This window comes from Passer domesticus, chromosome 2 (genome assembly GCF_036417665.1).
Source record: "Passer domesticus isolate bPasDom1 chromosome 2, bPasDom1.hap1, whole genome shotgun sequence".
Lineage (NCBI taxonomy): Eukaryota > Metazoa > Chordata > Aves > Passeriformes > Passeridae > Passer > Passer domesticus.
This window is the reverse complement of record NC_087475.1, coordinates 19548322-19574193: the sequence shown is the minus strand read 5'-3', so window position 1 is coordinate 19574193 and position 25872 is coordinate 19548322. Positions and strand designations below refer to the sequence as shown.

General features: G+C 40.1%; 1 protein-coding gene and 1 long non-coding RNA gene across 5 annotated transcripts in view; one reads left to right on the top strand and one right to left on the bottom strand.

The window, feature by feature from the left end:
- Positions 1-94: 94 nt before the first annotated feature.
- Positions 95-25872, bottom strand: part of LOC135293477 (uncharacterized) — a 37375-nt gene continuing 11597 nt past the window's right edge. The window contains exons 2-3 of the long non-coding RNA XR_010355593.1: positions 20446-20512; positions 95-414 (exon numbers count right to left, since the gene is read on the bottom strand). This is a non-coding gene — a long non-coding RNA (uncharacterized LOC135293477). The remainder of the gene's footprint in view (positions 415-20445; positions 20513-25872) is intronic.
- Positions 2648-24827, top strand: LOC135293476 (toll-like receptor 7). 4 transcript variants are annotated; one of them, XR_010355592.1, is made up of 4 exons: positions 2648-2781; positions 5223-8626; positions 16302-16407; positions 24526-24827. XR_010355592.1 is itself a non-coding variant. In XM_064407692.1 (2 exons), exons 1-2 carry the CDS (start codon positions 2779-2781, stop codon positions 8361-8363), a joined length of 3144 nt encoding a protein of 1047 aa, XP_064263762.1. In that variant the 5' UTR covers positions 2648-2778; the 3' UTR covers positions 8364-12373. The 4 variants fall into 4 exon arrangements, 1 of the variants encoding a protein (XP_064263762.1); XR_010355590.1 differs by lacking the exon at positions 24526-24827 and adding an exon at positions 16634-17413; XR_010355591.1 differs by lacking the exon at positions 24526-24827 and adding an exon at positions 16558-17413.

Here is a 25872-nt window from a genome sequence, read left to right as displayed (position 1 = left end):
GTCTTGCATAGATAAATATACATACATAGAGGGACACAAGAAATCAATCCATTTCAAGTGCAGTTCATGACATTAGAATCAAAATAATCTCTATTGAATAGTAGTCCTCACAGATAGATATATCATGCACAGTTGTCATAAATGCAGTATCAAGGTCTAAAATAAATGAAAAAAATATGTGTCTTGGTCTTTAAAACTCCATAAATTGACATGCATGCATTTCTAATGTGAGCTATGTTACAGTAGCTTGCCTGCCGTAATCTTAAGCCTTTATTTCACATGGAGCTGCTTTCCTGCTGTGTGGTTTGTTTGGGTCCAGCAGCATCTGAGTTCCATGTTGTCCTGCAGGGGCTCTTCCAGTACTCCCTCAGTGCTCTTGCCTGAAGATGACTTCATAAACCATGGCAGGATTGCCTACATGAAATATGAAAAAAGGCTGGCAATGTCATCACCAAGAAGCAGGATTTGAGGATATCCCACTTACAGGTGCCAAACTTCCTCTGAGCCTGCCAGTTCTATGATTTGCCACCCCTTTCTCCAATGCTGTGCTCCATCACTTCCAGCATTACTGCCTTGTCACTTCTCCTCATCATCCCTCAGAGAATAGAAGGAATCATGTCTGTGGCTACTCTGTCTTATCTGCCCATGAGGAAGGGGCAAGCAGAAGGGACACAGTTGCAGTGCTGATCCTGGAGAACTTGGAAAATAGCTCCATCTTATTTCAGCTATTTCAGGGTGCCTTCTGTCTCCCCTGATGGTAACTCACTTTCAAAACCAATACTGCTGGGAACCTTTGCTTTGAGCAAACAATTTTAACCTGTTGTAAACCAGTCAGTCCTGATACTGAGGTAGCCTTGGGCAGCCTGAGCTTTCAGAAAAGGCAGTGTCTGTTTCTGTGGTATTAGGCCATACCTCAGCACCCTGGGCAGTTTGAGTAGGCTCTTAATGCAGATCTGTCAGTGTGTCCTTGCTCACCAGGCCTCCCCTGAGTGCTTCCTCTGCCCTTGTTGTCAGCCAGTCTCCTCCCATGCTGTCTTCTATTCATTTTTTTGGTTATTTTTAGTGACCACTAACACATTTCTGCAGCGCCTATCAGCAACTTCTATTTGAAAATTCAACTTATGTGTTTCAAAAACTGAGCAAGATAACTGGCTTTCTTGAATAATTTTGTGGGCAAATTATGCCATGTAACTGAACGCTATTCATAGCATATTAGCTATGAATAGATGGAGTTGTAGGATTCTTGAAATCAGGGTCAGCACTTTAGAGAAAAGACATTGAAGCCAGACTTTAGGACTGTAAGTAAACTTATCAAGATTTAAAATAAAGATAGTGGAATCTTGATTTTGGAATATGCGATAAAGCAAACTTCTGTAGAGAAAAGGAAAAAGAAAAGGAAATCTGATTGCTCAACTGTCAACCAAATTTGTAGATGTAGGATTAAGACAGGTAAGGACTCCTGCTTTATTTTAAATTATTTTCCTCACTCACAGCAGCTGTAATATATATTTGCTGCTACCAGTAGGTCCTCCCCTAACATGTGATATAGTAGGAAGCACTTTTCTGCTTTCAGTTACTTTGTCTTTCAGAGGAGGCAAGGGATTTTGTGCAACTTCTGAGGGAAACGGAACTTTTAAAATCAGTAAACCAGTAACTCCCTATGCCTCTAAAACTCAAATTACAGTTCAGAAGTCCTGAATTTCTGAAAACTCCCCTCCATTTACTCTGCCTCAATCTCTGAAGCTAATTACTGCTGTATTTTTCTTCCCAAATTTCATAGGTAAAAACTAAATAAAGATAAGAAGAGGTCTGCATTTTACTAGTACTCAGCTAAAGCTGCAGTTTCATTTTACATAGAATTGAAACTCCTTGAGCTCTTAGCTGGCTGACAACAAGTTCCTAATATTAAAACAAACAAACAAAAAACAGATCAACCTGAGAGCAAAAGAAACTGCTAAGTGTTGGTACAGCTATTAAAATTTCCACAGCTTGTAGTCATAGACTGTGAGGGAATACCTGCTAAAAATTACAAGGCTGGGTGACTGGATGTTGTGTTTTAGAAAACCTTCATGCAAGCAAAGTGGACTAAGCATCTCCTGTTCCAGTGACATGTACCAGGGATGTTACTTGAAGAAATCATTCACAATCCAACTTGTGCACACTCTTCCACATAGTTCTCACTTCTTTGTGTTCAGTTACCTACGCCCTTATCCTTTTTGTCTTGGTTTTGGTTCCCTTCCTCAAGTTCATTTCATTTAACAAACATTTTTTCCAGACTTCTACATGAAGTATTCCGAGATTTGTCTGCTCATATTAGTGCACAAGTGATTCTTAAAAAGATATGAATCCTTGAAGCTAGTAACTTCAGAAATAAATCCCAAATAATAATTATAAAAATTACTAAACTTCCTTGTCAATTAACAATTTTTGCCTCCCTTCATGCAGCTTACATTTGAAAAAGGAAAAAAAAAAAAAAGGAACTTGAGCTTCTGCAATCTTTGTTGATCACATGAGTATTACCCTTTCCCAATGCCTTTGTCTCCTAGCTGATTAATCTCATACTCTCTCATTAAGGATTTTGAAGTTGTGTTCCTTTGGTGCTCAGATGAAGAGAAAGAAGATACAGTGTAGATTAATGTTGTCTTGAGTGGGTTATGTCATGTTACGTTCTCCCCTACACCTCAGCTGAACCACTGGAAACCACTTTGATGCTGTTTTCTGCTCCAGTTTGTGGTTTCTTCCAGAATCTAATCTGTCAGACCTGGAAACGCAAAGAATATGGTATGTTTAAACTTTTATTTTAAATTTGCTCTTAGACATTTTTGACTGGAACTGTTGTGGAAGATTTTCAAGAAAATATTCTGCTTTTCTGTTTTCCAAATGGTTCAGTTTACTGTTATGGTTAGAAGCTGGAGAAAATTATGAAAGGAAAGGATTTATCTGTATTCCTGTACTTCAGAATGAGTGTAATATATTTTCTACTTGATGTAACTTCTGAGGTGTTCCTCTAGCCTTTCCCCATGAACAAATATATGGAATCCCAACAGAAAACCTTCCTTCAGAAACACACAGCAGTACTGTTGCTGAATATTTGAAGAACACCCTAAATCATTATTAGTTTATGCATATGCCAGTTAAGACCAGTAGATTAGTTCTTTTCAAACTTCTTATAAATCCAAGCACAGATCACAGAGAAAAGAACATATACTCCATACTCCAGCTGTACTATTAAGCAAGCCTCTCATTACAAAGACATTGCACAAGACAGCATTGCTTTTTGCTCTTATTTAGAAGTCTTTTTGTTTGTTCTGGTACTATAATGGATGTGAGGTTTCACACACGTAAATAGCCAGATACAGCACCAGAATGTAACTCTTTACAGTTCAAATAGCTAATTCATTAAAAAAGATTATCAGGAAAGGGAAGAACATATAAAGAAATGAAGCACAAAGAACTAGGCTGGCTCTCCAGCCACACTTAGGTCCCTAAAAAAAAACCCCTGAACTACATGAGAAACTTATAAACGTATTCATGATGAGTTTCAAACCCCAGATTCTTTGCACCTAGTTCCAGGCACCTAAATTGTAGTAAGCCACAGCTCTCTCCATCTTCAGAGCCAAGCAGCCTAGGTTAATGACAATAAAGTGAGAAACTTGGGTAAACACCTAAAATTAAGGGTCTGAGTGCAATGGCTGCATACAAATTCATGTAGAAAGTTCGTGTCTTCAATCTAGACTGCAATCATGCCTTGCCCATGTCATCCTCTAATGCTTGGACAGTGTTTATTTTGGTTTATCACATCTTTAAAGGTTGAATCTAATTAGCTTTTCTTCCTGTTGCATTAAGTATGTAGCAATTTGGCATAAAGTAACCTCCTTTGCTTCCAGCTGGTCCACAGAAATCAGAGGGGCTGGGTGTGTTTGGGCTTAATTTCTGATTTGAGCCAACTAAGTACTACTAAGTCTGGTCAGATTGCCAGATGCAATAGTTGGATTTACACCACAAGCCTCATCTCATTCCTGAACAGACTCACCAGTTGTATTACTGGTTCATCACTGCAAATCTGGTTTAGTTCAGTATGAACTTCCATGAACAGAGATTCATCAACAATGCAATTTGTTGGATAATTGATAAATACACTAGACTTGCAACATACAAATGTACAGTACTATGTCAGTCCTCCCGGTGCAAATCTTACCAAATAAGCATCCCTAGTTTTGTGAAGAGAGAGAAATTACTCCATTGACTAGTCCATAAAATGTCTGTATTCTCATTCTCTGCCAATAAAGATTTCAAATGCCAGTTTATACTTTTGGGAGAAGTGGAAGCGAGACTGCGATCAAATGTTCTGTTACTGCTGTCTTTAATGGGGGACAGAGAGAAGCCACTTATATGTAAATAAGGGATATCAAGAGCAACAACACAGACTTTAGGTCTTGCACAAGGAAAGTACAGAATTGTGAAACTTTAGCACCACTTCCTCTTCTACCTGGCTGACTGAGGGTGAAAGGGTTACCCATTTCTGCCTGATAGCGTATCACACTTCAGCACACCATCATGCCCAGAGTAATCCCTCAGCCACAGATCTCATGGAAATCCCTTTACCACATATAGAACAGCATATCTCATGACTGTAGGCCTCGTTCCTACAACTTCCTTGTTTTAAAGGTGGGCTTTGATGTGCAGTGGCTGCCAGTATTGCCCTCTCTGACTGCACGTTCTGTGTCCATGGCTGGTGACAGTCAGCACTTCATGGTCTACGGAGGTGTGTGTCATCAGATGCACTGTAAAGGGTACCCATGTGATGGAGAAAAATGTCTTGCACTGCAAGGAGTCTCTATGGATTCCCTATCAGATCTCTGCTATGCTCCATGGGCATTTGCCTTGGCTAATGTTCTTGACCCTGGGGTACATTGCCTTGCAATAAAAGATGGAGACAGGCAAATGCTGGGATGTCATGGACTATTTGGCTAGGCTAGACATTCTTTCATTAGTATCATAATGTTCATTACATGCATAAAATGCTGTGTTGCCTGGGGGGAAAAAAAAGGAAAGGAAATACCAGCATACGCCTCTTCAAACTTCTAATCCTACTTCCACATCTATTCTTGGTCAATGTGAGACAAAAAACAGAATTTAGATGTAAAGTTGGCCAGACCCAGTGTATAGATGAAATATTCTGATTGCATTAAACTAATACCTCCATTTCTCCTTGGTTTTAGGTACCTTGTGCAAAGATGTCAAATGCATTGCCATTTATCTTGCTCTTCATATTCCCAATGCTGCTCTCAGGGGCTTGGTTTCCCAAAACTTTACCCTGTGATGTCAAACCTTCCGAAGATACTGTAACAGTGGACTGCACTGACCGGCGCCTTACAGAAATCCCCAGAGGGATCCCAGGAAATGCTACCAACCTTACGCTGAGCATTAACCATATTCCCCACATCCACCCAACATCCTTTGATCATCTTGAAAACCTCCAGGAGATTGACTTCAGGTGCAACTGTGTGCCTGTCAAACTGGGACCCAAAAATCATGTGTGCACCAGCCCACTGAAAATTGAGAATGGCAGTTTTGCTGCCCTGACAAGACTGAAGTCATTGTATTTGGATGCAAACCAGCTGGCAGGAATACCCCAAGGCCTTCCTGCTACTTTAACCTTGCTGAGCCTGGAAGCAAACCATATCTTTTCTATCCATAAAGCCAGCTTCTCAGAGCTAGGAAACATAGAGGTATTGTATCTTGGACAGAACTGTTACTACCGCAACCCATGCAATGTTTCATTTGAAATTGAAGAAACAGCCTTCCTGGGACTGAAAAAGTTAACAATCCTATCCCTGAAGTCCAACAACCTAACACGAGTCCCACCCAATTTGTCATCTACTTTAAAGGAATTGTATATTTACAACAACAGGATTCAAGAGATTCAAGAACAGGATTTAAGTGGCCTTCCCAACCTAGAAATTCTCGACCTAAGTGGCAATTGCCCACGTTGCTATGATGCCCCATATCCCTGTAATCCCTGTCCCAAGAGCTCGATTCACATACATTCAAAGGCTTTTGACTCCTTGGAAAATTTAAGGATTTTGCGGCTCCACAGTAACTCTCTTCAGAGCATACCCAGCAGTTGGTTTAAAAACATCAAGAATCTCAAAGAACTTGACCTCTCCCAAAATTTCCTCATGAGGGAGATTGGAGATGCTCAGTTCTTGACATTTCTCCCCAGCCTTATGCAGCTTGATCTGTCCTTTAACTTTGAGCTGAAGGTGTATTCTCCCTTCTTGAATCTTTCCACAACATTTTCCTCCCTCTCTAACCTGGAAACCCTGAGGATCAAGGGTTATGTCTTTAAAGAACTGAGGGCAAAAGATCTAAATCCTCTGCTCCATCTTCAGAATCTAACCATGTTGGACCTCGGGACTAATTTTATTAAAGTTGCAGACATGACAGTATTTGAAGAATTCCCAGCTCTTAAGTTCATTGACCTCTCCGTGAATAAAATTTCTCCTTCTTCAGGGGACAGCAATTTCTGTGGATTTTGCTCTAATCCTGGTGTTTCAGTTGAGCAGTACAACAGGCAAGTACAACAAGAGATGCATTATTTCAGGTATGATGAGTATGAGCGAAGTTGCCGTTCGAAAGACATAGAGGCTTCTTCCTACCAATCTTTAGTTAAGGAAGATTGCCTTAACTATGGAAAAACTCTGGATTTAAGCAGAAACAATGTATTTTTTGTTAACTCCGCAGACTTCCAGGGACTTAGCTCTCTCAAATGTCTCAATTTGTCAGATAATGCTATAAGTCAAACTTTAAATGGAAGTGAATTCTCTTACTTGTCTGAATTGAAATATCTGGATTTTTCTAACAACAGGGTTGATTTGCTATACCAAACTGCCTTCAAAGAACTAAAACTTTTAGAAATTCTAGATCTGAGCAATAACAAATATTATTTTCTGGCAGAAGGTGTTACTCATGTGCTTAGTTTTCTGAAAAATCTCATCCATTTGAGGAAGCTGATGATGAATGATAATGACATTTCTACCACTATTGATACGGGAATGGAAAGTCAATCTCTTCGAATTTTAGAATTCAGAGGAAATCGTTTAGATGCTTTATGGATGGATGGCAATGCTAGATACTTGTCCTTCTTCAAGAATCTGACCAGCCTGGAAGAACTGGATATTTCCTTCAACTCACTCAGTTTTTTGCCTCCCGGTGTTTTTGAAGAAATGCCTCCCAGTCTCAAGATCCTCAACTTAACCAATAATCAACTGAAGAGTTTTATCTGGGGAAACCTCCCCTCTCTGAAGAACCTAGTGACTCTGGACTTGAGCAATAACCTTCTGACTAATGTTCCCCGAGAACTGTCCAATTGCACTTCTTCTCTCCAAGAACTGATGCTCCGAAACAATCGCATTCAGATGCTAACCAAACATTTTCTCAGAGGTGCTTTTAAATTGAGATACTTGGACCTCAGCTCGAACAAGATTGAGATAATTAAGAAATCTAGCTTCCCTGAAAATGTCATTAACAACTTGAAGGTGCTGCTTTTGCACGGCAATCCTTTTAAGTGTAACTGTGAGGCTGTGTGGTTTGTCTGGTGGATCAATCAGACGCAGGTGACCATTCCTCTTCTGGCCACTGACGTCACCTGTGCTGGCCCAGGAGCACATAAGGGGAGGAGCGTGGTTTTCTTGGATCTCTACACCTGTGAGCTGGATACATCATATTTTATTCTGTATGCTCTGTCATCTTCAGCCGTCCTTGCCTTAATGGTGTTCACAGTGATGAGCCATCTCTACTTCTGGGATGTGTGGTACAGCTACCATTACTGCACTGCCCGGCTGAAGGGCTATCGGCGCTTGCCTTCACCTGCTGCTTGCTACGATGCCTTTATTGCCTACGACAGCGAAGACCCAGCTGTGAACGAGTGGGTGCTGCAAGAGCTGGTTGAAAGGCTGGAAAACCAAAAAGCCAGGCAGTTCAATTTATGCCTGGAAGGAAGGGACTGGCTCCCAGGACAGCCAGTCTTTGACAACCTTTCCCAGAGCATTCAGCTGAGCAAAAAGACCATATTTGTGCTGACCAACAGGTACATTAAAAGTGGCCGCTTCAAGACAACATTTTATATGGCTCATCAGCGGCTTCTGGATGAAAAGATGGATGTCATTATCTTGATATTTCTTGAGAAGGTTTTGCAGAAGTCCCGCTACGTCCGTCTGAGGAAGAGGCTGTGCAGAAGTTCAGTCCTGGAATGGCCAACTAATCCTCAGTCTCAGCCCTACTTCTGGCAGTGCCTGAAAAATGCCATAGCTACGAACAATTCTCTGGCTTACAATAAGCTTCTCCAAGAAACTGTTTAGTTCTCCCCTTTTCCTTAAATATTGTTCTGATGCACAGGATCAAATCACCATAAACAAAAGATCCTGAACTTCATTTGCTGAAACTTGCAAAGCCTGGCAGTTATACCTCTTTGATGTTATACCCCAAGATGAAAGGGACAATTACTATGAAATCCAGTAATTCAAATTTGAATAGAAAATATTGCCATAACAAATATTTAGTTGTCATGTACTTTGCTTTGCACTGATCTCTGCACTGGAAGGGCAGGTGCTAAAATGGGAAGGTATGTGAGATCAGGTTCTATAGGGCTTGCAGGCTGCTTTGGGAAAGCAAGGAGGGGGAGCAGGGCAGCAGAGAGACAGAGGAATAGGTGCAAGGTAGATGGGGAAAAATCAAGAGACTAGACAAAGAAACGAAGGGAAAAGAAAAAATGAGAAAGTGGAAAAGATGCTAAGAAAGGAGGAGTATGTGGCTGTGCTAGAGCATAGCAGGTCACTCTCCCACAGCAGCTGATGGGGCACTACAAAACATTTGAGATAGGAATGGGTCTGACTTTAGGGACATCCTGAAGAAGTGAAGAAAAATAAACACCTGTGCCTGTTCCCCACTCTGTTTCACAGTACAGACTCATTGAACACATGAGAGTATTTCAAGTGAAACCTTTTGTAATGGCAGCCTAAACCTCTGAACATGACATAGGCATGTTCTCTGCTTGATGTAATGATGTCTGTCTTAGGAGAAGCAGCACATTTTCACCTTGCTGGTTACTTCTGTCTGCAGCAGTCTGCTCTTGATCAAAGCCCTTCTTTTCTGGCAACTAGTCTTGTTGACATCTCTGATGTTGTCATTGTTAACTGCTTTAAATTTCTTTATTTCAGATGCCACTTCCATTTCCTCACCTAAATGTTCTGGCTGATCTTTTCTTTTGGCAACAAGACAGAAAAACAAAGAAACACAAGAAAATAAACTTTATGTAATAATATAACAGATAAGAAGGGTTTTTCTTTCTCAATTTTTCTCAACATTTTTATTGATTGAATGCAAAAGTAGGAAAAATATGCGGGCCTTGTTAAAAAGAGAGTTTTAGAGTTTTATTTTACAGTTTTATTTTACAGTTTTAGAGTTATATTTTAATAATGTGTCTTTCTGGTGGTTTTGTTTGTAAGCCTAAACAATCTGTATGTTTAAATATAATGAGAACTGTAATGTGACTCTGTCCATAAGGTAATACTTGAAACAAGAACCTCTATCCCACAGTTACTCCCACACCATCTCCCTCTGCCTCCCCACAAAACATCTATTTGGAACAGATCCTCTTCTCAGCCTCACTGACAATGGCAGGAACTCCAGGTCACTTAGCCTTTCTGAGGTTGAGAGGAGAGCTATTTTTTCCTCTTCCATTGAGAAACATGCACAGGATGGGTATGAGATGAGTAGCAATGAGTAAAAACTGATGCAGGTACTAAGGGAGGTGACTAGCAAAGGTATCCTCCTGGATTTGTTGCTTGGTAACAAGAAGGTCTCATGAGTGAATTGGTGATTGGTGGACATTTTGGATCATGAAGCAGTTGAATTTAAAATATCTAGTTACAGGAAAAAAATAGCCAGCAAAATTCTGAATGTGAGAAGAGTAGACTTCAGGCTGCTCAGGGAAGTAGTTTGTAAGGCCCTTGAGAAAATGGTTTTGAAGATGCTGGGATCTACCATTGTGGTCAAAATTTAGACACCACCTTCTCAGAGCAGGGGAGCATTCCAAATAATTCCATAATTCCAAAATGCTGGAAGTCAAACTGGTGAGGCAGAAGGCTGGCTTGGCTGACCAGGGATTTTTCTCTGGAGCTAAAGCAGATAAAAGAAAGAGTATGACCAGTGAAAGCAAGGCTGGGTGACTTGGAAGGATGTTGTGGTTTAACCCCAACTGGCAACTAAGCACACACAATCACTCACTCACTTTTCCCCACCCTGGTGGGATGGGGAAGATGAATCAGAAAAGAAATCTAGCACTTTCTGGTTGAGATAAGGACAGTTCAGTAGTTAAAATGAAGTAAAATATAATATTGCAACAACAAAAAATAGTAAGAAAAAAGGAAGAGACAGAGGGAGAGAAAGAAAACCCATGAATAACCAGTGATGCACAATTAATAGCTCACCACCTGCTTACTGATGCACAACCCATCTCCAAAGCACAATTAGATCCCTTTCTGTGTTATTCCACCAATTTATATACTAGGCTTGAAATTCTATGGCACAAGATATCACTATGGGCAGTTCAGGTCAGCTGTCACAGCTGTGCCCCCTCACTTGGGCAGTTCTCTCTGGCAGAGCTTGGAACTTGCTTGCCTGGTTGGTATAGTTGTGTCCAAATTACAAACTACTGAAGAGATCTGAGGTTTCTGTATATCAGGGTGTTGTGATGGTATAGCTAGTGATTTGGTGCGAGGGCAGTTAGGAGGAGGAACTATGGAGTTTTGGCCAATTTAAAAGTGGACTTCTACAGCTGCATTAACAAATCTATGTGTCATTCTCCCTTCAGAAGTGAGATCACAGAGACATTTTATGATATCTCACCCTAATGCAGGAGTTTAAGAGGGATGCAAGGTGCAATTATTTTAATTGCAACCCAAATTTAGGATTTTTCTGCATTAACTCTGTAGGTGTTTGCATTGAGAACACCTTGCATTGAGGCAAGGTGACTGCTGCTCCAGGCTTACATGTGCAGCAAGTTGGGCTTGAATAACCATGGACATCAAACCATCTGATGTAGTAAAATCACCCATTGTGATGACCAAAGAATGTTCTGCATCAATTGCTACTTCCTTAAAGAAATTGTAAAAGGCCATGGCTAGATTTGGTATTTTGCATGTTGACTCAGCCCAGAGATCTCTGGGAGAGGGACACATTGGACTTTGAAGGATAACTCAAAGTTTTGTAAAGGTTGGCAACTAGATCCAAAGAAAGAGGAACCTGAGAGCACAAAAGAAACATAATTTCTCAAGGCTGTATTCTATTGTTAGGAACAAACATAATTAATTGACAATTCCAGTCTGGCAATATTTTTTTAATTTTTCTTTTATTAGTAATTTTACACACAACGAGTGATTACTAATGTATAATGAAAAAATATTTCATTATTTTGGATAGGACAGTTCTTCTTTTCAAAAAGAAAAACAAAAGCTCTCCTTTTCTAGTGTCTCACGGAAAGGCACTTCAAATTAGTGTGGATAATAATAGGACTGGAGGACCAGAAAGGGAGAAGAGCTGATGATCCAATTGCCCACTCTGTGAGCAGCTGGCCTGCAAGCCAAAATTGAGAAAGAGAAGCAAAGAGTGTCAAAACCCAAATCCTGCCACAAGCAGGATCTGCCACAATCCCTCTTAACTGGCACGAGGCAGGCCCAGGGGGAGATGCCCTTCCTTCAGTATGATCCTACACTGAGGGATGGGTGCTAGCAAAGGATAGTGTCAGTGCCTCCACCTTGTCCAGCTCTCCAGTTTAGACTGTCCTTTCATGAGACAACCTGATGCAGACTCACAAATGCTCTCTAATAATGTTTCCTTGGGAAAAATAAAGCTCACAACTTTGGTCTCCAGGCTTAATCATGTTCTCATTCCTACCCACACATTTTTTTCTGATTCTGCTACAGGGCAGAGGGCCCAGACAGGACTTTAAAGAAAAACTTGGCATAAGAGTGCCTAAGCCTCATTGGCAATCTTCCTAACTCTTGGTCTGGAGGTAGGGTTGACATTTCACTAAGTGTAAGTTTGAGAAGGATGACCAAAGACAGTGACTGAAGGGAAGGGGAAATTCTCCAGACCCAAAGACCACTTAAGTGAAAGATAAACTAATCAAAATAGCACACAGAGAGAACTTTAATACCTCATTGCCTTGTGAACTTTTTAGGGTTTTTCCCTCTAATTTCTGAGTCTTCCTCTAAGTATCCTTAACTCTGATCTTTTGTGATTTGTTGTATACTGAATATTGTTCAGGGGAAAATTAGTCTAAAAATTGTATTAATTTATAAATTCCTGATAACTAAAATAATTTATAACTTCTGTCTCCTTCTCTCCCTCTCCGTGTCTTGTCTCTCCATGGTAATATGTTGTCATGCCTACAGCAGAGCACAGTAGTTATACAATGCAACTGTTTTTCAGACTATGAAGCTTTGTTGTAGTGTAAATGAATGGAAAATGCATGTTGGCTGAATGAAACATCACAAACTGGAGCATGAGATGAAGGGATTGGGCACACCCTTGGCAAATTTTCAGATGTCAGCAGCAGTTGAGTGGTATAGTTGGTGGTCCTGAAAACACGATTCATCCAGAAGGACCTGGGCAGGCTCAAGAAATGGGCCCACGGGAATATCTTGTGTTTAGTAAGACCAAGTGCAAAATGCTGCATCTGGGTCAGGGCAACTCTAAGTACTAACACAGGCTGGGGGATAAACAGATGGAGAGCAGCCCTGCCAAGAAGGACTTGGGGGTGCTGGTGGATGAGCCAGCCTTGACATAACCTGGCCATGCAGACCTGTGTGGTCACACATCATAGCACAAGCTGGTTTGTGCTCGGCAAACTAACCAGCCCCTGGGCTGACTGACAGGGACTTTGCCCAATCACATCTCTCCCAAGGCTGCAGACATTTCACTGGCCAGAACCTGAAGGGGCATAGATATCAGACCAATGGGAATATCCAGACTGGGCTTTTCCAATGCCCTTTATAAGGAAGGGCTTGAGGATAAACTCTCTGTTGCCACATGAACATTGTGGTGAGTGGTGTCTTTGTCTCCACCCCACTACCCCCCAAGCTGATGTTACAGACTTTCAGCCCTTAAAACCAAGCAGCTCCTGTGCTGTATCCAAAGCAGCATGGCCAGCAGGGTGAGGGAGGGGATTCTGCCCCTCTGCTCCACTCTGGTGGGATCCCACCCAGAGCACTGCATCCAGCTCTGGGATCCCCAGCACAGGAAGGACATGAGCAAGTCCAGAGGAGGCCACCAAGATGATCAGACAGACGGAGTGCCTCTCATATGAGGAAAAACTGAAAGAACTGGGATTTTTCAGCCTGGAGAAGAGAAGGCTTTGGGATGACCTAATTGTGACCTTTGAGGCCCTGAAGGGAGCCTACGAGAAAGACAAAGAGGAACTTCTTACAAGTTCCTCTTCAAGGAGGACAAGGGAGAGTGTCTTCAAAGTGAAAGAGAGTAGGTTTAGGTTAGCTGATAGCAAGAAATCCTTTCTGTGAGGGTACTGAGACATTGGAACAGGTTGCCTAGAGAAGTTGTGGTTGCCTCATCCCTGGAAGTGTTCAAGACCAGACTGGATGAGGCCCTGAGGAACTTGGTCTAGTGCAAGGTGTCCCTGACCATGGCAGGGGTTGGAACTATTTTACTTATAAGGCCTCTTCCAACTTAAGCCATTCTACTCTATGATTGGAAGATTGGAATCTGAGATTGATGTATTAAATTCTTGAGGAAGAGTATTTTTGAGACAGTTAGTTCTTCCTGAATCCTCACATTCCTGTCTGTTCATCACCACATACCTGCCCATCCATCACTTGGACATAATGATTTTACTTCTTATTTTTTGTAACACATTTTATTTTTCTCCTCCCTTATTTCACTTTCACTTTGTGTTTTATGAGGGAACAGTTTCTGCAGAGCAAACAAGCTGACTCAACATTGATCTCAAATGTCAATATTCTCATTATTAGATGACAAAATAACTCATGCTAGCTGTCCAGTATGAGATATTTTGTGTGAATATGCATTAAATAAAAGCACATCCAGGAAACACTTCATGTCAGTCTACAGTGAGGCTGATGACACACACCTGTATTGCATATCCACACACATTTCTTCATCTAACTCCAGTAAAACCACTGCATTAGCTGCCAGCATTTCTTTCTCATTTCTACAAGTAAACAGTTATCTCCTTCAGCACAAATTCATATTTAATTTTTTTTCTTAATTATGTAATTGGTTTGAGTAATTTTTCATTTTCATGGTTATTTTGAATTATCAGTGTAGAGAAATTCATAACCTTTTCATCATTTAAGCTTCTCCTTCAGGCCAATTTTCAACCTACTGGAGAAGATTTGAAGGTTTTTAACAGATAATGCCAACACTTTCTACATGTTCTATTCATGTGAAGGTGTTTGCCCTGAAGTAAATGATCAGAGCATAATCTAATTTCACCTTGGTCACTTTAATAGAGACTCTGAGCACACTGCTCGATCTGTACCACAGGATTAATACCTTATTTTAGTATGTAAAAAGTAGAATCAACAAACTTTGACTTCAAGTCAGGCCATGGCAGAACTAAAGAAAGAGTGATCCTAAAAGCATGACTTTTTTAGAGGATTTTAGCAGTTTTGAGAAACTTTAGATTTTGATACTGGACTGAAATTGGCATATTAAATGCAAAGAATGTCACCAGGAGAGGTCTTCAGCCTAAGTGTTGATTAAATGCAATTTTCTCACACTTAAAAAAGTTGAAGGATTTACACCTTAATGGAGACAGTACCTAGAGACCCTCCACCTACTTTGCCTGATTAGGTCTCATGCCTGTCAGCATCTTTTCCTTTACAACACCTTCTCAGTCTTGAAGGAAATTGGTGGGGGTTAGAACTGGGACTTTAGTGAACTCTATGGAAAATATCTCCTGGAGAACTTAGAGTTGCCCTGCTCTCACCAGCCTGACCATGTTGTTTCTGTCTCCCAGTAACCTGGCCTGGGTGTGAGCCTCCCTACCCCTATCTCTGCAGCACCTTGATCTGAGTGCCTCAATTGCACTTCTCCACTTGAACTTTGCTCTGGAAAGTCTTGTGTTCAAATACATCCTTTAAAAAGAAGACTTTAATTCTGACTCCACAAAATACCTGCTGTATGCTTTCAAAAACTGTCAGAGCTGTGAGTGAATCCCTTTTGCATCTGGTTTCCTCAGGCAGATCATAGCCTCTGGAGAGGTTGTACAGAATTCATCTGCCCTAGAAGAGCAGGATTTATTTTTCAATTACTAGAGGCAATTCCAGTCATGGTATTGAAACCATTCTCAACACTTAAAATCTCTAAAATCATTGTATATAGAGGAAGTCATCATTTTGTTATAATATATGTCAAAGAGCAAACTTTCTTAGGGGTGAATGCTAAATGATCTTGATAATGGTGCAAGCTTTAGAAAAGCTGACATGTCTGTTTTCGAGTAATTTAATAACCTCGTAGATCTATCACTGAAAGAACATTAGATATTTCCACAAAGGAAACTCTATTTTTTTCTTAAATATTTGAGGAAAAGGCAGATTTTCCAGTTGAAAGTAGAAAACCAAGCATCACGACATCACTAGCATGTTCTGGTCAGAGTTTCTGCAGTCAGTTCTCCTCTGCTAGCAGAGATGATGCTGGAAATAAGTCTTCAATCACATTAGTGACATTGTGGGTAAGATTTCATAGCAATGAGCTTGGGGCAGACATTAGCTTCTGTACACAGTATTCCTCTTTAACCATCACAGGTTTAAGCTTTTTAAATCCAGCATTATATCTTCTCCTTTGCAGACCCGTCATGCACCTCTACACTTGCTTTCAATTTATCATCCTTTTCCTCTCTCCAACACTACAAAATTATAAAGTAACTGGCTCCTGTTTCCTAGTTTTTGATACTATCTTCCTTTTAATCATTTTTTTCTCTGCCCAATTCAGACATTTTCCGGTCACATACCCTTAAAAAATCCAACCAAAAAATCAGCAAAAAAAAAAAATTACAAAGCAAAACCAAAAGCCAACCCAACAAAAAACTTGTCCCCTTTTTTATTCAAGTGGCTTGATACAGTTAGGTTTTAATTAATGTATTTGGTTTGGTGCCTAGGACAGCTAGAAAAGGAGATTTTGACATAAACTTCTTGTCATCAGGCATTTTTGATATATTGGGAAGTATTTACTGAAGGCAGGTTTTATATATTCTGCAGTGTTAAGGAAATGAAATACTTGCACATGATTTCCATGGACATGATGTTTGCTGCAGGAACACGGGGAAGATTTTCAGTCACTCTACTCCAGTTATTGAGGTTGCAAGTAAGTGGCGTACATGTTTATTCCTTTTCCAACAAGTTGAAATATTTCACTATTGGTTTAGATATTTTTAAAAGATGTAACAGCAGTTAAATGATATGAACAGAACAATTCTAAGTTTTAAAACAGTATTTTTCTTTTTTTATTAAACAGATGCTGTCAAAAGGAAAAGGACAAGTATTCAACTTCCCATGCATTGCTGCTAACATTTCCATCCCTTTTTTTGCAGTGCCTTGAGGGAACAATTCAAATCACAGGAACAGGGACAGCAAAGGGCAGCAAAGAAGCGTGCAACATTAATCTCAACTGAATCCTAATAAAGTCAATAGTAATTTCTCTGTGACTACAATGGCTTTGAATCAGGTCCTCAGGGGTAGTTTTGTAAAGTAATGTAGGTGCCAGCATTTTTGTAGATCCCACCTGATACCTATCTGCATGTTTAGACAGATGAATAGTAGTGAAATTCTGCACTATCAGATATCCTTATATCTCAGACAAGGTCAACTCTGTCTGCTATTGCAGTCTGTGTTACAACTTTCTGAAGCTGTTGGGCACCACCACTTTATAAAAAGTGATTATGAGAAGCCATTAAATTCTTCCCTGAAAGTCAGAAGGCAAATAGTACTCTTTAACCACCCATCACTATTTTTGTGTGAAAGGCAAAGGCAAGTCAGGAATTTCAAAGCACTAGGAAACAAAATTTTCTGAGCATTGTCTGTGCATGTGAGTGGGAGATGGTGGGAGGAGGGAGAGCTGGGTGGTATGAGAAAGTTTGTAGGAGAAGCCTACAAAAGCAGCAAGGGCAGCATTGTTGGATGGGAAACGAGTCAGCAAGAGTCTTTGCAGCTTCTGGCCAAGAGAATTCCTTTGCCAGGAACTCCTTTTCTCCTTGTACTGAGAAAATAAAAATATTTACTGTGGCTGAGACAACCTTTGTTGTGGACAAGAAAATAATAACTTGTCCATTCTTATGAACAAAAGATTGCAGAGCAATCAGAACAAGAAAAATGCTGGACACAAACCTTGGGTTCTCCAGTTGTCTGGAGTAATCTACAAAACTTTAATCTCTGGCTGGCTGTTTGGATTAAGAATTGCATGCTGTGTGCCAATGTAGTGTCTATTTGTCTCATCTATTCCTTTTCTAGCAGCTGCTGTGCTTTATCTGAGATACAGTACACATCTTTACTTTTTTTCTGAGTCACTTATTGCTATTTCCTTTTAGTCTTGGTGTTCTTTGTACAGTTAATCTGTCCAATTCCTAGATCTTTACTGAAGCATTTGGTTTCAAGGTCATTTAGACCCCTGCTTCTGCCTTCATTGTGTTCCCAACACCTGCATTTGAACAGAGGACGTGGAGGCATGTTCTGAGAGCCACACTTTGGTCTGTAGTATGGTCTTCTCTTCATGGCAACTCCATGGCCATATCCTGAATGCATTAGGAGGAGTAAAGATTTGGGTGCCACTACATCTGCACACCACTGAGTTCCCACTGTGAGGGACTCTGCAACTGCAGACAGATAGGGATGATTGGTGTCCTCCAGCAGGTCCCCAGAGCTGGGAGAGAAAAGTGCATGATACATTATGAAGCACACCTCTTCCTGGCTGTAGGGACTTATGGTCTAGGCTATTGGTGATGAAAATTTGTTTAAGATGCTGAAGGCCAGGTACTGCTTTGGTACTTGATGACATTCTTTGCTTCAGGTGTCTGCCCTTGCTTGCATCCTCCTGTGAGTTAGAGGTGTCATTGGCTCCTACTGTGATACAGTGGGAGCAGTTGCTCAGTAGGTCCATTTTTGGAGGATATTATATTGGCAGTATCTTTGTCTTTTTTTTTGTAGGGAGGGACAGTCCTCAAAGCTTTTGTCTAGTAATTTGGAAGGCTAGAGCTGACAGTATCCTTTTAGTATTCTGGTACAGTGTTTTCTGGTTTTCCACACTTGTTTAATGTAATTTTAACTCCTTTTTTTTATTGTAATAAAGTCAGTGTCTGACAGTGGGATTTTGCATGAGTGTATGGCTGACAGGAGAGTTTCATTAGCCCATTTATGCAAGTTCCCATTTACTTTAACTGTTCAAGCAGAACCTTGGCATAAAGCTTTGATGAGGTTCATGATTTTTGTTGGCATGCAATAGACCTTCAAGATGTTCCAAAGTGAATTGCACTGGCATCTGTCAAATGCTTCCATAAGCCCAGACAAATTTAAGGCTCTAAATACTGTTTGAAATCTGCCTCTAATTGAACTAAGCTCCACAATTTCTGGGTTTTAAATCTGCTGTCAGATTTTTTTCTTTATTTAAAACCTGCTGTATTTAAGGGAATGCAATGCCTGCACTGTTTGGGCTATCATTTCTAGTTTCATCTCATAGCTCATGTCCATGAAACCCAGGATCACCTGTAAATTGCAGATGTATGGGTCACGAGGCATTTCCTGCTTTAGCCTGGCATATACTTTTCCCAACCCAAATGATGAGTACTTATCAAAATAGGGAAGAGAAGACAAGTTCAGAAATATTATTTAATGACATCTTATTTTGTAGCAGAATTTGCAATACTAACCTCAAACCCAGAAAAAATGCTGAAGTCAACTCAAGATAAAAATCTCCTACATTCCTTTTTATTTTCTGCTTAAAGCAATGCTGCTGTGACACTCCTCTTGCCATAAACGTGCCCCTCACACAAAGCAATCCTTAAACCCATTTTCATCCGACTGTAGCTCATGTTCAAACCTGTCTGATTACATCAGCAACACACAATATTTTTAATAGTCTGAAAATACTGTCCTGTGCCATGGAAAGCAGATAAGACTCCTCCCTCAGAATGCAAATACAGTGGAACTGCTTTGGGATTCTGTTTCAGTGTGACTTCCCTAATGTTTTCTGAACTGAAAATGTATGGAAGTGAGCCTGGTTACTATAGCAGCTGAATATTGGTTTAAGTATTCAGAATTTCTAACTGCACATCAGGTTAATGAACCTTGTTCAGTAAGCTAGAAGATGCTGAAGATAAAAATTTGAAGGAGTGAAAATATTTTGTTGTGGCAATTTTGAAATTAAACATTTTAATTTTTTGTCTTGAAAATGTTTGTACAGAATGGGAAAGTAAACAACTCCTACTGCTGTTACTGATCCAGTAAATATGTCATATTAGATTACTCAGTACAAAGGGAAGAAGAAGTAGCTGCTCAGGAAAAATTCAGAATATTCTGTACCCTTGGCTTCTGAGAGCTGAGTGCTGTCATATCCATGTGCAGAGGCAGGAGCTACATTCCTGTCCCCACAACTCAACTATCTCATCAGCTCTGTTACTGACTTCAAATGCTGAGCCTGGACTGAAATAAGGGGAAGTGCACCTTTTCCTACCTCTGTTAAGCAGCAAGTTTGAATCAGCCAGAATACCTTTTTGGTGAAAAAAAATCAACTGCTCAAAGAGTTAAGTCTGCCCTTCTACATGAAAATTTGAATAACTTCATGTATGTTAATGATTTCTTTTAGGCAACTGTAATTCTTTTAGGAAAAATAAGAGTGTACCATCCCACAAAGAACAGCACAACTCCTTCTTCACCATCCACACGGAGCTTGAGTCACCGAGTGTGACAAACCACCCCAGGAGGGATTTCCACAGAACAATTCTTCCTCCTTAAGACAGCTCTGTGACTGTCAAATGGGAAGGATGCTGTAGCTAGGGAAAAAAAAAAAAAAAAAAAAAGAAAAGAAAAGAAAAGTCTACCACCACACTACTTTTCTAAAATGCAGTCAATGTGCAGCAAGTGCATAGAAGCAGAGACAAAAACATGACACTACAGAGATTCTTGCTCCCTGATAGCCTTGGAGAGGAGTTCATCACAGAGATGGTCTGTCAGCTGAGGAAATGTGCATCCCTGCACAAGATGTCTTTCCTTCAAAATCCGAGATGCCAGAGGTGCATTTGGGAGTGGGGAGAGATTATTTTAGATCTCTTTACTGAATTAGGTGCTAATATTACACCTGCAGTTTAAATATCCACCCATTATGCTGCTCCCTCTGAAAAGTAAATTTACATACCTTGAAAATTCTTCCAAATATTCAAGTCCAAAGAGTGATCCTTTAAATCGTCTCAGGTTCCTCTGATCTATGAAAATATTAGCAATATTAATACTGTTTGAAATACTACTTATTTCTATCTGGTAGTAGAAAGATCTGCAATTTATGTTACAAAACTTTGAAAACAAAGTTGCATTCTCTATCTCTTTAAGAAAATTAAAACATTTTAATTTTTTATGTCTATTATGCTGAATATGGGGCGTGATCTGACAAATCACTCAGACTTTTTAAACTTCTAACTTCAGTCTGGACAAAACCAAGGACTCAGAATGTATGCCAGCATTTCAGGTGTTCCTAATCATGATGTGAACAGCTATCACAGAATAATTTCACTCTGTTTCCGTCAAAGCAGATAACATGATATGGAAGTCCCTTGGTAGCTACAGTTCCAGAAGGTTTTGCACTTTCTTAAACATTTGAAGCAAGTCCTAGCAAGCTGTTAGTGACTGATGTCCAGTTCAGCTAAATAAAATGCCATGTCCTTGAAAACAAAGGAATAAAGTAAAGCTTAAAATATTCCACCGGAGACAATACCTTAATTGCTGCTCTGCTTCAGCAATTTATGTCCAGCAGATAGACATCATTCCTCAGATTAGACATGCTACATGCAGCTGAACATTTTTAGGGCAAAAAGCCCCTAACCCATTTCTTTTCACAAGTTATATCTGCAACAGCATATTTCTTTAGATATAGAGAAACTAAAATTGAAAGCAACTCTCCCCCTCCTCTGACTGGCTGTGCTTTGGTTCATCACATGGAATGGTCTTGAAACACATCCTCTGGTTTCCTCGTAGCAGAAACAAAGCTGGAAGTCAATATGCAGAAGCACAGCTAATGCCATTCATTCAGTCTAAGGACCAGACTATGATATCTCTTTAAAGTAAATGACTCTGAAAAGCACATATTTTTTCTTGTATCAGACTGTGCTAATGTCACTGATCAGTCAGCATAAGCAATGTTAAATACTGCTCTCAAAACCGGCCCAGGATAATATTGTTCCTTTAATGCCATTTCTTGAACCTTGGGAGAGAAAAACTTATTAAACCCATAAACAACTAGATATTTTTCCATTATATTTATAAAGTAGCTAAGATTTTCTTGTGACCTTTTCATAAACGCATGCTTTATATAATTAAAAATTATCAAGAATGTGATTATTAGCCTTGTAGAACAAAATGATCATATTACAGGTTTTATTAATGAGCCATTCATCCAGATGTTCTCTCTTGATAAAATCCTTTTCCCTTGATATAAAATGTCTGTATCCAAGCCTATCTGTTCTGCTTGCCCTTCATGATCCTCACAGACCAGAAATATTTTATTGCCCCAGAAAACTACCGTGTACTTTAGAAGCAGAAATCATCAGTTTTGTCACAGTCTTTCAATGAAGCTTGAAGGTTTTTACAATAAATGGAAATAAATGATAATGCAGTCACTTTGATGTTTGCCTATATTCATACCAAAGCAGTCTCTGATGACATCTTTCAGAAGTTCACAAATCCTAAAGAACATAATGTGTCAAGTCATTCCTATCTCATTTGTTTTTTTTTTTTTTCTTCATCTTAACAGGATTAGGGAAATTATATCTCAATAACAAGCTCCACAAAGTATCAGGGGTTTTCATCTTTCATTGCAGCACTAGGACTAAATGTTAACAGCACTCTTCCCACTACCAGGAATTTCCTCTGACAATTCTATTTACAGGACATTTATATTCTGTTTATTGCTCTTACAGAATGGTAAGAGCAAGAACTGCTACTAAAGCAATCCTCATGGAAAAAAATATGATTCAGGAGATGGGGCTTTTTCAGGTCTCACTGATTGAACCAATCTTTCTTCTTCAGCAGCTTTACCAGAGCATCTCTCCATCTGCTCTCCTCAGGAACCAAATGTTAACTTTGCTTAACTGTATAAAGACCAGTCATAGATGGGATTTGAATATACTTTTTAATATGGAATCTCTTCATTCAAGCAGGCATTATCTGAGGTGGTATAATGCTCATTTTGTATGTGAGCCCTGTATGGGTAACACCTCCATCCCAACATTTGGTAGATTTGCAAAAGCTTTAACAAATTAAACACTTGAATTTTTACCAGCTCTTCCCAAACTGTTGTTTCTGCAATCTGGATTCATAGCTTGCCCCAGTGACCTGTTTTAAAATTTACATTTAATTATTTCAGGAAAGAAATGGCTCTTGAAAAATTCTTGCAGAGTTTGACCTTTCTGCAGTTATCTAAAGTTATCTTTAAATTTTGAGTAAAAAAAATGAGGCTGATGGTATCTAAATCTCACACAGTCTTTTTCTTTTCTAGGATTTCAAAATTACTAAGTCTCCCATGATATGTTTGAAGACCTATCTGAAAATCTCTCATAAGCTATTTCCCTAAAATAGTCAGCTTTTTTTTTTCCTGGCATAAACTTTATAAAACAACTTTAACTTCATTATTTTTCAAAATGTTAATAATCTCACAGAAATTAATTTGCAAAGTGTCACCTTGAACATAAGATAAGACTGGTCTGTTAGACTACCTTGATGAAAACATGACTATTTGATCCTTTCAGGTACCCTTTCAGCTAGGACAAACAATGAACTATTTATATTTTAAGTGCACTCAGACCCTGACCTAGAAAAACACTGGATCTGAGCTTCAAAAGCCTCACATTCATTAACTCAGACCAGTTAATTAGCTTTGGGGTACAATACCTGATTGAATTTATCTATGAATTACAGCAGTCAGGTTGTGAATGGCAACAAATTCCATCTGTGTGATTTCAAATATTTAAATCTGTCTATCAAAGAGTATATTGGATTTTACTTTTAGTTTTGCAGTACAAAAAATTAAAAATCTAGAACTACTCAAGTGAGCTACAATAGGCAGAACTCACATCTCAGTTGCCATTTACTGATAATATCCCTTTCTTGAAGGTTTCTAGCTTGTGTTGGAATGCATTTTGTACATGTGGAGAAACCATCTAAGCAATAATCCTCCTGAGGTATCAGTGTTCTAAGGAAACTGCTTTAAATTTTATGGGTCAACAGATAAATATGGGAAAGACATGCATTTTTAAAGAATATTCACAACCTAATGCATCTTGGTATATCCCACATTAAACAGGTAACAATCCCCAGTGAAGCATGCTTGCTATGCTAGGTGTGAGCACCAGCCAAGTGAAAGCGTTGGCCTTAGCACCCTTCAGTGCACTAACTCGTGTGAAGCCAAATGAGCAGAACTTTGGCCTTATCATGGCTGCTGGTGCTTCTGGAGATTCTTGGCTCACTTCACTGATAAGGGTTGGCAGGATTTCAGAGACTGATGCAGGATGTGCTGTTGAAATAAAATGTCCTTTGTACCTTGAGTTGAGTTTCGGCATGCTAAGAGAGCCGGTCAGCCTGCAGGGCTTGAAGAAACATGTAGTGAAAAGGCACATGGACAAATGATGACTTTATCAGATGTATACAGCCTGCTACCCCCTTTATACCACAGGCAACAACAACCACCTGAACAACAGCCCTGGGGGCCCTACAGGGCAGGCTCTTGCACTTGGAGGAGAACATGATCCACGTGCAGCTGAGCCGAGCATGCAGGCCTGTGCTGAGCTCTGCTGTGCTACACATGGCTTTGGGGCTGTGCCTCATGCTTTCCATACAATAAATGCAGCCAACCTGTCAAACCAAAGAGTCTATAGGCAGCACCTGTTGGTTACCAGCCATGATGCTGAAATAATGTGCCTGACTTTATCTTGAAGTGAAGAAGCATGTTTTGTACAAACATTTTTTTTTCCACAGTAGATATGACAGATATAGTTGCTTTGTTTCTAAGAAAATCCAATTAAAATTCTGAGCATGACTGCTGGTGGAGCTCACCACATATGGGAAGTCTGAGTAGGGTACCATGGCATGGCATAGGTCTATCTTACATTGTATCATTGGGGGTTCCCAGCATCAGAGGGAGCACAAGATAAGATAAATTTCTATTCCTTTTGTGCGATATTAATAACATGGTTAACTTTCCTAATAGCACTTTTACCTTTCTTTCTAGGATCAAAAAACAACCAGCAGCTCCTGATACCAAACAGAAACTATCTGATCTGGTCTACACAGATTCATAGGATTTCCTACTTACTGTTATTAGCATTATTTTGACAGAAATCACAAACCATTTTCTGGGATGCCCTCTATACCTACTGCTTCTGCCCAGCAAAGGGCCTGGCTGTGTGTATGTCTGTGGCCATGGCCACAGAAAATACTCCTGATGTCACAAGTGTTGTGCAGGACACCCCAGAGGCAGCGCTGACTGACCAGAAGGCACCAAGCTTCACCATCTGCAATCTGGCCAGGAGGGCAGGGGGAAAAGTGAGTCCTGCTGTGCCCAGAGGGAAGGTCCTGGGGCCCAGGTCCTGGACAGCAGCTGGGTACAGCATGTCCAGGCAAAAGAAAAGCAATCCTTGCCTGCATGTTTGGGACAACACAGACAGATGCTGCTTACAAGATATGCAGAGGAGGGCATACCCTTAAGCTTCAAAGAGATTTCTGCTTTTAAGAGTGTTTATTGCTTATGTGCAGGACATTTTTTGGCTTGTTCCAAGTGACCCAGGAGTACTTGTGAGGTCTCTCTCTGCTTTGCCTTAATCATTTGGGCAATGTAGATAATGGGAATTGCTTTGCAAATAATTTTACATCTGTAAAGTGCTTTGAGATAATGAGATGAAAGACACAGGGAGCCTCATCTTGCAAAGAGGAGATCTGTCAGGATCTCCCAGAACAGTGCCCAGTTAATATTCAAGCAAGTGAGGTATTGCTATTGAGCATTTCAGGTGATTACAGCTTTCTCACAGTGCCTGCAAGCAATTATTGGGAACATTTTCCCAGATTTTCTCTCCCTGCAGTCTTTGGTATTCAGCCAGATCAGTTTTTGTTTGTCTCTCTTCCCTTAGTGAAACTGTCATAGATGTTGGCTTACTGATACCGAGGCACAAAAGTAGATAATTACTTCCATCCCACCTGAGGGGAGTCCTCCAAGGCACCTGGGCATTCAAGCCCCAAAATACGATGATCTCTAAGGCTACAGCCTTATTTTGTAAATATATACATTTACATAAATATCTACCTATGGGAGATAATTCAGTCTTCATACAGGTTTCTCTTATTGGGCATAGGACAGGGAATGGCAACTTAAGGTGGAGTTCAACTCAGGCAACCCATTGAGAGGAGGCATCCTCATGCCAAGAAGTAGGAGATGTAGCCTGTGAGACAGGCAAGCTGCAATCCCATCCACCTCCTGCCATTTATGCATCTAATCTGAGCAGAGGTTGGGGTGTTTATGTCCACTGAGCTGAATATGACAGGATGGATCCTTCTCAATGTCACTGGCAAAAAGCAATGAAAA